The following is a 12,423-nucleotide window of genomic DNA, read 5'->3' as shown; positions in this document are numbered from 1 at the left end:
ATTTTGTTAAGCTTTAAAATAGGTATCCTAGTAACAGAATTTACTTAGCTGGAAGTAGTATCCAAAAGTAATAGTAAAAGAATCATTTAAAAATGCTAAAATTTATATATGTCTCCCGCGCGACCAATAAGCATATTTGGCTTGTAAAATCAAAACAAATTTCTTACTTTTAGTTGTCATCCTTTGCTCTTAATCTATTCTATAGATTACAGAAGAATGGGTAATCCGTTAATGTATCCTTATCGATTCATTCCGATTCAAAGATTAATTTTTTCCATCGTCCATATGCCACAGTATTATCAAACTAGAAATTTTCAAAATTCACATTATCATTACTGTTGTTAATTAATATGGGTGAGTTGTTGATACATCGGTGACTGCAGGCATATACACAGAAGTCCATTTTTGGGGCAGTGAAATGGTTTTGACGAAAATAAAATTCAGAAAGGCACATAACATTTCCAGGGACTATGCAGAAAATATTGAAAATTATGAATGAAAATGTGAAAATCTCTTGACTTTCAGAGAAGGGGTGCGTGGTCCTGGACACCCCCCCCCTCTCCCCCTCGTCTACATGCTTTTCGTGTTACTAAATCAAATATGGATAATAAAACAAGAATAAATTACTTAAGGAGGCCGAAGCAAAAGAAATTGTATTAACATAAACCTACAAGTTAAATTCATTATAAAAGTATGCAGTAAAATAAGAATAATAATTATAGTTATGTATATTTTCTTTCTTTTTTCTGTAAACTGCATAATCCGACTTCTTAGGATTGGTGTAAATTATTATATAGTTGGTTTAGACATTAGATTCTTCTTGTGTTGACGAAATATTCGCTTTTCAGCCATTTTTCTTCATCGTTGATTACTGTAACCCTTGTCTATATCATTAGTCATAGGGATGTCAATACGATTTGGGTATTGGTCGTTATGTTATGTCGTTATGTCGTTAAATTTATGGTCGTGGGGGCTTTTCCATAACTCTTGGTCCGAATTACAAAATACGAAGGTTCAAGACTAGAGATCGAGCGGTTTGTGTGCAGGGGTTTCTACAAAGAAGATCAATAATTTCACTTTTTTCTTTTTTTTAAATCGATAGTAAAACTATTTCTTCTCATGCGTATTCCAAATATTTACGCTTTACTAAGTTTCAAGAAGAAAACTTGGCTTCCAAATCCTTAGAATACCTTGTCTTTTGTTGTTGTTTTTTGTTTTTGTGTGAAACAAGAAGGTATTTGAGCCATCCAAACTCTGTACATTGTAGGCTAGAGCATGTTTAATTCTTGATTTCAGATATTTTTCCGCTTCCAATGCATTGATTTTGTACGTCTTAAAAGAGTCTTTTTCTTTATAAAACAATACTGGTAAAAAAAATTCTTGCAGATATCTTTTTGAGGTACCTTAAAAAGGGCTTCTCTAGAAAAAAAAATAGTAATAATAAAAAGAATGTTACCACCTATTTTATTTATTTTTATTTTTATTGTTGTTTAAGGTAGACTTATTGTACGCTTAGATTAACCTGCATTGCACTACCAAACTTAGTAACTAAAATTATTTTTTTCTCTTTTTTAGTTTGTGTTGTTCTCGTTTTTTTTGTTTTTTTTATTTTGTTTTTTTTTCTCACGCCCGGATTAATAATGTATTTTATTTTGCTGGTGTTTTCCTGTTATGTTTACTATTTTCTTATCTTTTTTAAGTTTTCTTTGTGTTTTTCTTTATCTTAGTGTTTCTATTGGATAATTCTAGAAAAATCTGTTTTTTCTAAAAATAGAGAAAAAAAATCAATAGCAAGCCCCGGTTTTTTGGTGTAATAACTTTTGAGAAGGCTTTAAAAAACTGAAATCCTTTACAAATAAGGTACATGAATAAGTTGCATTAGGGTTTAGTTTTGCCAAAAAAAGAAGAAAAAATAATGATAATAATGAAGACCCTGAAGTTTCCAGTAAATATTTGAATACAAACGTTTGCTCAAAACGAATTGGCTCCTTGTACATTTTGACGTTAGCAGCCTTAGTAGCGTTATTCTCGTTAAAATCTGCGTTATTCTCAATTTCTTACTATTCGACGTTCGATGTTATGACGTCAACATTAACTAATTTGTTGAACTTTTTTGCTTTTGCATTAAATTTTATTGGATTTTTAATTTATTATTGCAGAAAGATTTTTGGTGATAAGCCCAGTGGATCAGACACAGAAGAATCTCCTATGTGAACTCGTGCCTATATACTGCTTTGGTTTTTCCGTTTTGTACTGCCTTTATGTTGTAATATGAAACCTTTGTTAGTTATTTTTAGGAATTTGAGAGTTTTAAGTCCCTTTTGTTGGGACTCAGATTTTTGCAATAGGACTGAAAAAGTTACAAAAATTTTTACTTTAAATTTTAAAATTTCCTACTGGTCTACAAAATGGCTCGAGAGACGCATGTCTGCACACAAAGCCGCATAATATTTAACATTTGCAAAAAAAGAAAAAAAAAGGTTCTTCGTTTTGCTTGTTTTGCTTCTTTTTTCCTTTTCTTGTATTCCATAATTTTATTTTACTTTTTGTGTTTTTTTTATGTTTTATGAGCTTTTTAAATTTATTATTACAGAAAAACTTTCGGCGATAAGCCCAGCGAATCAGACTCAGAAGAATCTCCTATGTAAATTCGTGCCTGTGTTCTTACTTTATATGTTTTGATTTTTCTTTTTGTACTACCTTTATGTATGATATGAAACCTTTGTTTGTTTATCTTTAGAACCTTAAAAGTTTTAAGTCAGAAACGGCAAATTCTTGGAACTAAGAAACAGTTCTCAGAAATGATCCCTTGGAGGAACCTAAGGATAAGAAATGGCCAAATCAGTAATACTTTGTCGCTGAATCTCATCCTCTTTTAAATTACTAATAAGCTCAATTAACTTATTTTAATAACAATTTTAGTCATAAGAAAAATTTTTGAGTTATTTCCGTTTGAACTTAGTTAGAATTGTTTGCTTGCAGTGTTTTTTACTGTTTTAGAGTATTTGCCTGTGGTTGAAAGATCCTTGTCTAAATTTTTCGAAAAACCTTAGTTAGTGCTTTATAGTTATTAAAGCTCAAATTACAGTCATAATAATCTTTCTTTCCTTAATTATTTTCTGACTAGTTACAATTATGGATGACATATTAATTGATTTGTTTAAATTATGTTCATTAATTTTTGGAATCCCGGGTGTATGGGCATTTAAGGACTGCTGTAGCATACAGTAAAACTGCTATTCGTGAGCATGAATAGAATAGACTTGTCTACAGGGGTGTCGTTTGGGGGACAGGGTCCCCCCCCAAATAATCTGGAGAATTTTTTTATATAGCCTATGCTTCTTGACTCCGAATATGGTCTCCTCTTGCCCCCCCCCCCTTATAATAGTTCCCTGACAGCCAGTACTACCCCTCAATATGCCCTCCTGCATTCTCTAAACAAAGCTGGCAGATACTGCCTACAAAAACTGGACTGCATTAATTTATGAAACGTGAATGTCTAGAAATTTATACTTGATTGTCTAGAAATTTTAGTGACAAAAATATATAATATGCTTTGGATTTTTATAATTGAAACGAAAATATATTAAAAACATGTATAATGAGATATAATGAAATTCTTTTCTTGTCCTTATAGTATTTGTAATGACATAAAAAGGGTTGTTGGACCCATTACTTTCTTCGTTAATAGTTCGCTGACAGCCAGTACTACCCCTCAATATCCCCTCCTGCATTCTCTAAACAAAGCTGGCAGATACTGCCTACAAAAATTGGACTGCATTAATTTATGAAACGTGAATGTCTAGAAATTTTTCAAAATGAACAAATTTAAATAATAGTGACAAAAATATATAATATGCTTTGGATTTTTATAATTGAAACAAAAATATATTAAAAACATGTATAATGAGATAGTAAAAATAAGGAACTTTTTAATTCAGTTTTCTTATTTGGGGTTTGGGAGAACAGTTTGGGCACATAGAATCCTGTTCCTGTCTTTTTGTGTAAGTTAAAAAATAGAGGCGTTGACGTAGTGCAGGAAACCGAGTACTGTCACCTTTCATTCATCTGGTCCACTGCGCTGGATGTTTACCCCATCTATTTATTCTTCCGAATTGAAATCTGATAACAGAATATAGCGATTTTTTCAATTTTTAGAACAGGAGAAACAGAGGAAGATACAGAACTTTTGAAATCTCTTTCCTGTTGGACGTAGATACTAGCTTATGTAATGTTAGTACTTGGTTGCGGCTGCTGAGAGCCGGTGAAATCTGTTGTTACCCTCCGCAAAATGTGGAGCAAAAAGAACAAGTCTGACCCTGTCATTGGACTCGCCGTGTCAAGAAAAGGATGGAGAGGCTAGGCTCACCTTTAACTGAAAATAAATTTTTTGTGTAGATAATAGGTTCGGCAGACGAGAGCTGATTTGACGAGAAAATAGAAAAACTGAAAAAAGCGTTTGAGCTGAATTTACTAGAAAAAGCTTCCATTTGGTTGTACATACAAGGTTTAAGATCTTTAAGATAAGGTGAAAATTGTTTTGATATTATAAGCTGTAATTTCCATTCATTTGCAATATTCAGAAAATCGGATATAACGCGTTTGAGTAAAACCGAAATGCCTTCATATTTTGAAAACTAGATAATCTACATGAAAACGGATTAGATCATTCGGTTACTCGTGCTAATTTCAAGGTAGTGGGCTCTTAATCAAATTTCAACGAAAAGTCAAATTATACCTGCAGAATGTCAAGACATACCGATAAACAGATTTAAGCGGGGCTGAAATTTCCGCTTAAAAAAAAGTTGCTTCAAAATTGCCTTAGCCAAACTATTTGGGTCTAAATCAAATAGTAAAGCAACATTTTATTACGAAATATTCCTATTTTGAATGAACCATTCTTCATGGAAAGACCAAGTGACTTTTTTTTAGCCCTAACCCCCTCTTTCAGCGTACGAGTCTGGGGAGAAGAACTTTAACCGTCAGTAAAAAATAACGAGAAAAACAAAGTGAAAACCATTGGACTGTAAACACAGCATGAAACTTATTGAAAATTATAAATAAAAAATTGCAGTAACTTCTCTTTACGGTTGAGTCCATTTACTTTTGAGTCACCCTTTGCTCCTGGAAAGCCAAAGGACAAATGAATCAAACTTATTCAAAATTGTGATTTCACACATTTACGAGGGATAAGTGTTTGAAGTCTCAAATAGTGCACATGCAAAACTAAATTCGGTTTTTGGTTTTAGAAAGTTGTCCCGATTATTTGTGACCAGAGGCAAATACATAACTATATAATATTTATAACTTTTGCAGCTAAAACAGGTTGCTTTATTTTGTATTCATAGCTGTTTCCCACAGTGTAATTCGCTTTTGAGCTGTTGGCGTGGAGAAAACGCTTCTGTCTTTCTAATCCTGCAGTACGTTAAGTGATTTCAGTCTTACTTTAGGATGGCCCAGATGCAGCATTTAAGTACTTTGGCCCCTCCTTCTGCCCAAGAGAATACTGCATTGTTGGCAGAGGAAAAATTTCCCAAGGACGGACCTCGTAAGACTCTATAAAACCCAGGCATGCCTCTTCTTATTTGAAATTGTTGCTTAAAAACCTGTTTTGATTTTGCTGGCCAACTTTTTATTTTGAATTGTCATGTTCTTTTTTTAAATAAACAGAACCACAAAGTTAGTGACACAATTCCTAACTTGAAGGGTATCAAGTCCTTTTAAAGAGCTTGAATATTCTATTGGTTGATAACATACCTTAACAACCGCTTTTCGGTACAACCCTCAGCAGAGTGCCATTATTTTTATTTTGTACTGAGTGCTATATTATCAAGCCGCCATGGTATGGTAACTAAGGGTCAACCTTTGTCAATAGGAACCAACACTAAAAAACAAAGTTTGATAATGATATAAAAGTTAAAATAGCACAGTCACAAGCTACATATAATAGTCACATACTGTTGGCTCGTCAGTATAGTATTCAACCGAAATAACTTATTTACAGAACATTATTATCTGAAACCAGGGGCGGATCCAGGATTTTTGTAGGGGGGAGGGGGGGGGCAAAATAGGTTGATCCGATAAAAAAAAAAAAATTTGGCGGGGGGGGGGCGCAAAGAGGTTTATCCGATAAAATTGCGTTAGGAGCAAGTTTAATTAACGCAAACTTGAGTTAATTATGTAAATTACACTACTTTAGGCTATGCAAGGGGGGGGGCGCCCCCATGGATCTGCCACTGCCTGCAACACTAAATGAATTTAATTAAGAAAAATAGATGCGTGAATCAGGAGAGATAACGGGTTATTTCCCATTATCTGCTTGTGTTGTACCACTCGACGAACGAGGGTATAAAAGATTATCTATACCTGTTATGGGTAGACACAACAGGGCAGAAAACAGGACTTTCCTTTTGGCATTTACAATAATTTTGGGAGTGGGTGGGAATGTAATGTGGGAAAAAAATTCTAGAAAATCGATTATCAAAAAGTCCAAATCTTCTGCATAAAGCATCTCTGTACAATCATGTAAAACTCACAACTTTAAAATTAACTGTCACTATTTATTATCACAAGAACATCTGCATAACTTCAGAAAACGAAGAGCAAGGGGGAAGAAATTTAGACGAAAACTACAGTTCAAAATGTCCCTAATTCTACACTGAAAATTGCAACCCCTCAAAAATCTATATTGTTTTCCCCAAGATGAATGATCACGGATGCGTGTTTATCACTTCTTTTACGAGGGATGGTTGTACTGATGTTAGTAGAATATTATGCTGGGGATCATTCAAAAGGAAATTTTAATCTCTGGTATTATTACCCTTTTACGTTACAAAAGAGATTGTTATAGAAAGGTGCCGACTTCTGCTGTTTCTCGCAGCAAAAGAACAGTGTTGGGCCAGCAAGAGCAGAAATTCTATGGAGCAAATATTCTACGAGGGCTGGTCACTTTAGAGCTCTTGATTTGTCATCTGCTTAACCCCCAGCTTCAAAGAAAATATTGCCGCACGATGGTTTGTTCCCTCAACGTATAGATATATGCACTCTAAAAAAAAATCAATGACAATAATTGTACAATATTTATGCGGTGTTACTGACAGTCGGTTATAGATTAAACAAAATTGCAGATCAACCACAAGGAAGGAAACTATTGGATTATTTTAGGGGAGGGGGGTGAAAGGGTGCCTGAAACCTCAAAAAAAAATTTAGACTCGAATTCCCAAAATTACCGAGAAAACATCTTCAGATCAACATGTAACGGGACTTGTCTCCTTAGTTCCCTTTATTCGGATGAGTATATTTAGATAGACATACAAGGCAGATGCAAAGGGAGAGACGACTTCTCTCTTATTGAAGAAATACAATGTTTACATATAGTACTGGTTATTGGGAAGTATACAGAAGTTTTCAGGGGGGATTTTTTCTGAAAGAGGGGGGGCCGGTGGTTACGTGGGAGGATTTTTCCATGCAGGAAGTTTTCATGGGGGAAAAGACATTGCTATGAAGGGGGCGCCGGATTTTCCAGCATTATTTAAAAAACGATCAGAAATTAAATTTTAAAAAACAAGTTTTTCAACTGAAACTAAGGAGCAAAATCAAAACTTAAAACTAACAGAAAATATTAAGTGTGCGATTTGGACCACCCCCAAGTCATTACCTCGCTCTTTACGCTAAAGTTTTTTTGTACTGTCATAAGAGCTATTTATTGCTGATTTAGGAATGGCAACGATTATTTCCATTTATCATAGATATAAAAGTCTGCTGCGGAAACAATTATAGCCAAATCACTGTGCTTACGCTAAAGTGCAACGTAAAAATTGCACTTCTATTTAGCTCTAACCCCATCTAACCTGCACAAAGAGGTGGAAGGGATGAGGACTTCTCCCGGACATATTACATGTCCCAAGAGCAATCTCCTTTGATATATTTCAAAATGGTGGTCTGAAGACTGGAACCCCTCCCCACCCTCTGCCCATTTTTTGGGAGTACACTTCTTTCAGGTTTGATTACTATTTTCGAAGAATAATGGTATAAAAGTTAAACTTTGATACAAAATAAAGGTTTGAAGGAGGCAATTTCTCACCTCGTGTTTAGAGTTGTCTTGGTTAATTTTTTTTGTCAAACAAGTGGTGACGTCGAAACTTAAAACGGACAAGAATTAAAAATCGCGTATGAGGGGGGAGGGGGGCTGAGATCCATCTAAAATTCCCGTTCTTTACGCTAAATTCTCAACGTTTTGTTGTCAGTCATGCTCTTAACAAGTATAATTTGAACTTCAGCGTAAATGGATTATTATCTCTTCAGTGTATAGAGATATACAGAGATACTTGTCTTTCAATTGAAAAAACATGTGTTTTTTTACATACATGAAAAAGAAAACAGATACAAAAATTAACACACAAAACGTGATGAAATAGTTAATATATAAGCTCATGATTACATCACTTGTAGGAAAACTAAAAGTGAATAAACTCATTTGACCTCGGATTATTTATGGTGTGTTCTAAAAGTAAAAATACAAACATAGGTGGATACTATCCCTGAGGAGGGAAGAGGGATTTTTCCATGGGCAGGCGAGGGGAGGGGGTCAAAATGTAAAAATTATCTTAGGCAATTGCTTTTCAATTTGGGAGGTAGAGGTCCGTTGAGGCTGCCAAGCTTTCTCTTCTTGATATACTTTAATTCACCCTTTCCTTCGTATTGTTTTATTTGCTATACTGTGTGTATTTATTTTCTGTTTTTATATATTTCTTGTGCTTAATAAATTTATAAATTGGTGACCACCTGCTTTTATTTTCTCTTGTTTCACTGTGCTAAGCTAGAAACACAAACTATTTTGAGGAAAATGATATCATTGCTTTTTTATTATAAGAAAAAATGAACCTTGTTTATATTCTTGAAAAAAGTCTGCATTGGTGCAGTAGCAGGTGTGGTAAGCAGTTGGGGGAAGGGTGCTACGAAACATAAAATGTGGCCTAGCCGAGATGTATCTTTGGTTCTTCAGGTCTGACTTCAGTCGATCTATTTTTAAATAGATGACAAAAGTGCAGCAGCGAAAAGATCATATTTATCGCTTCAAAATAACTCCTCAAAGCTTTTTAAATTTTTTGGCTGCAATTTATTTTTCCTTTTATGTTAGTTTTCGAGGTGAAGCATGTTTTAAAAAATGTTCTGTTTTATATTTTTATTTTACCCCATATTCTTTCGTAAATCTTGTATTCAATTTTTGCCCTTCATACTATAAATTTGTTTTATAGTTAAGTTGACGTAAAATGCCTATTGTCAAGGCCGTACCCAGGGGGGGGGGTAGGAGGTTTGCCCCCCCCCCCAAAAAAAAAAATATATTTGTCCGACCCGTAAAGACGTAACAAAAATGATAATAAAAAAAAAAATTATAATGCGTTTTTATGATAGTTTTTTGTACCCTCCCCCCCCCCCAAAAAAAAAAAATCCGTTTGTGATAGTTTTGTTTTTCTCTGAATTACGAAGATAAAACCAGTGTTACTGACGCTTGAATTGTGTCGGATAGTGAAAACCATGGTTCCAACCAAAACACGTCTGAGTTTAGCTAATTGCTCCACTTACTAATAGTGAATTGTTATCATAGCAATCGAACGATTTTCATTAATAAATTAAACTAAATCAGCCCCAAGAGATCCATCTTTTATAACTTGTTGTTGTTGTTGTTTGGGGTTTGACGCATTCGACCAATCCGTCATACGTGTTCGTATCATTCGGTTATTCTGTGCCTTCTGTAAACAATAGCTTGCCTGGGTGTCACTTTAGTCGACATTCATTGAGCCAGATAAGGTGTCACTTTTTGTGCTATTGGTTGGGGGTTATTCACCTGCAGCAAATGCCTGCGTTGAAAAACGGGAATCAGACTAATTCAGCTGTGCTTTGTCATAAAACAATTAAAACACATTTACAACACAATTAAAATAAATAATGCAAATATACATCATTCCTGTCACTTACGCCTAATATAAAAAACAAAGCTTATAAAACATAGATAAAAAAAAAAAAAAAAAAAATAAACCAAGTGTGATGACTCTAAAATGAGCTAATATAGGGGTAAAAAAAAAATATCTTAAAAAGAATGAACCAGAACAGAGCGCATTGTAAATGCCTTAAATGCCTTCTCACAGCAATTCCGTAGTATTTCCCTCTCCTTTTCATACTTTTTACAGTTGAAGATGATGTGATGTATGTCTTCATACACTCCACATGTGTCGCAGTTGGGGTAAGGGGTCATTGTCCAATGGAATAGTGTTGTTTTTCTCTTTACATGGCCAGATCTAAGACGAAAGAGACAAGTTGAAAGGATGCGAGATGAGAGGTACATTTCTTTTGACGGCTGCTTGTAATCATAGATATCCAGGAGCTGAGTATGGAAAGAACGGAGCCAAGCCTCTTCTTCCTCCAAAAGTTTTGAACTGATTGAAGACAGGAATTCAGGACCAGTAATAGGGATTTGAGTGATCAGACCAAGATGGGAGACTTGTTTTGCAGCCTGGTCTGCTAATTTATTTCCTGTTATACCACAGTGTGCTGGAACCCATATAAATAGGACTGATATACACTTTTTTGCAAGTTTTGTAGCCAAATTTTCAAATAAACATGGCAACATTTCTTGTTTGGTGTTGCTGGTGTGAAAGGTAATCCAGAGCTGACAGTGAATCAGTGCAGACATTATACTTTTGATGTTTGGTCTCTGTTTGGCTTGATATGGCTTGAAGAGAAAACTTAATTGCCATAAGTTCTGCAGAGAAAATTTTCAGGTAGGAAAAAGACAGGCTCTGGGAGGGTATAACTACTGCTCAGTTTCACTTTATTTTTATCTTTGAGCCGTCTGTATAAATTTGGACGTAGTCCTGATATCCTGCTAACTTTCCTAGAAATATGATTTTCATCAGGACTTTGGAGAGGACATTGTTTTTTCAAATAATGGTCTTAGGAATGAACAGGTCCCCAGTTCCTTTGGAGGTACTAGCAGACTCATCTTTCACGTTTAGAAACAGCCTGCCCTTCACTATGAACTCCTACATGCCTGGAAGGCAAAGGAATCTCTGAAAAGAGGACAACCCTGTTCGTTTGTAGTGGCTAATGATTCCTTTGTAGATAATGTGGTTCTTGAGTCTTATCTTCTTTGCAAAATATCTTACAAGGAGATATCTTCTTCTGGAGTGAAGGGACTAGACCCCCACTTCACAGTACATAGCTGCAATAGGAGTTGATTTTAGGCAACCAAGGGCTCTTCGTATGATTGCATGGAGGGTAGTGTCAAGTTTCTTCAGGAGACATTTCTTAGCAGATCCATATGTAAATGATCCATAGTCTATTTTATAACTTATATTAATCTTTAGTAAGTAAACGGTTTCTTACACTTCAGGGGATGCTTATTTTCAGATAGAGGGAAATTTACAATGGCACAAAAATAAACTCGGTATGTTCAATGTCACAAATATATCGGAATATTTTCAGGTAAAAGGAAATTTGAAAAAAAAACCCTCAAAAATAGACACGGTATATAAAATGTCAGAAGACATTTTCAGTTAGAGGAAATTAGGAAAAACACGAAAGTAGACATGGTATATAAAACGTCATAAATGTCAGAAAATTTTCTGGTTGATGAAAATTTGAAAAAAAAAACACAAAAATAGCAACAGTAAGTAAAATGTCACAAGATATTTTCAGGTAGAGGAGAATTTGGTAAAACACTAAAGTAGATGCGGAACCTAAAACGTCAAGAAATGTTCAGGTTGAGGAAAATTTGCAAAAAAAAACCCCACAAAAATAGACACAGTATGTGAAAAGTCACACGCAATTTTCAGGTAGATGGAAACTTTGAAAACACATAGCAGACACGGTATGTAAAACATCATAAATGTCAAGAAATTTTCAAGATGAGGAAAATTTTAAAAAAAAAACCACAAAAATAGCAACATTAAGTAAAATGTCACAAGATATTTTCAGGTAGAGGAAAATTTGGTAAAACACTAAAGTAGATGCGGAACGTAAAACGTCAAGAAATGTTCAGGTTGAGGAAAATTTGCAAAAAAAAACCCCACAAAAATAGACACAGTATGGGAAAATTCACACGCAATTTTCAGGGAGATGGAAACTTTGAAAACACATAGCAGACACGGTATGTAAAACATCATAAATGTCAAGAAATTTTCAAGATGAGGAAAATTTGAAGAAAAAAAAACACAAAAATAGCAACAGTAAGTAAAATGTCACAAGATATTTTCAGGTAGAGGAAAATTTGGTAAAACACTAAAGTAGATGCGGAACGTAAAACGTCAGGAAATGTTCAGGTTGAGGAAAATTTGCAAAAAAAAACCCCACAAAAATAGACACAGTATGTGAAAAGTCACACGCAATTTTCAGGTAGATGGAAACTTTGAAAACACAAAGAAG

General features: G+C 34.5%; 1 protein-coding gene across 8 annotated transcripts in view; it reads left to right on the top strand.

The window, feature by feature from the left end:
* The window catches only part of Glut1 (Glucose transporter 1), a 148,827-nt gene extending 142,794 nt beyond the window's left edge, over positions 1-6,033 (top strand). For 6 of the 8 annotated variants that reach the window (XM_089098295.1, XM_089098293.1, XM_089098290.1 and 3 more), the window contains one exon: positions 5,451-6,033. In XM_089098295.1, coding sequence (XP_088954421.1) covers positions 5,451-5,562 — 112 coding nt within the window. In that variant the 3' untranslated portion in view covers positions 5,563-6,033. Of the gene's footprint in view, positions 1-2,159; positions 2,291-2,593 lie in introns of those variants that run through there. The other 2 variants (XM_089098292.1, XM_089098291.1) reach the window with 2 other exon arrangements.
* The last annotated feature ends 6,390 nt before the right edge of the window (positions 6,034-12,423 follow it).

This window comes from Artemia sp. Qi Xiang Cuo, chromosome 12, assembly GCF_049724085.1.
Source record: "Artemia sp. Qi Xiang Cuo chromosome 12, ASM4972408v1, whole genome shotgun sequence".
Classification (NCBI taxonomy): Eukaryota; Metazoa; Arthropoda; class Branchiopoda; order Anostraca; family Artemiidae; genus Artemia; species Artemia sp. Qi Xiang Cuo.
The sequence above is the reverse complement of the archived record's forward strand: the minus strand, read 5'-3'. Positions and strand labels throughout refer to the sequence as shown.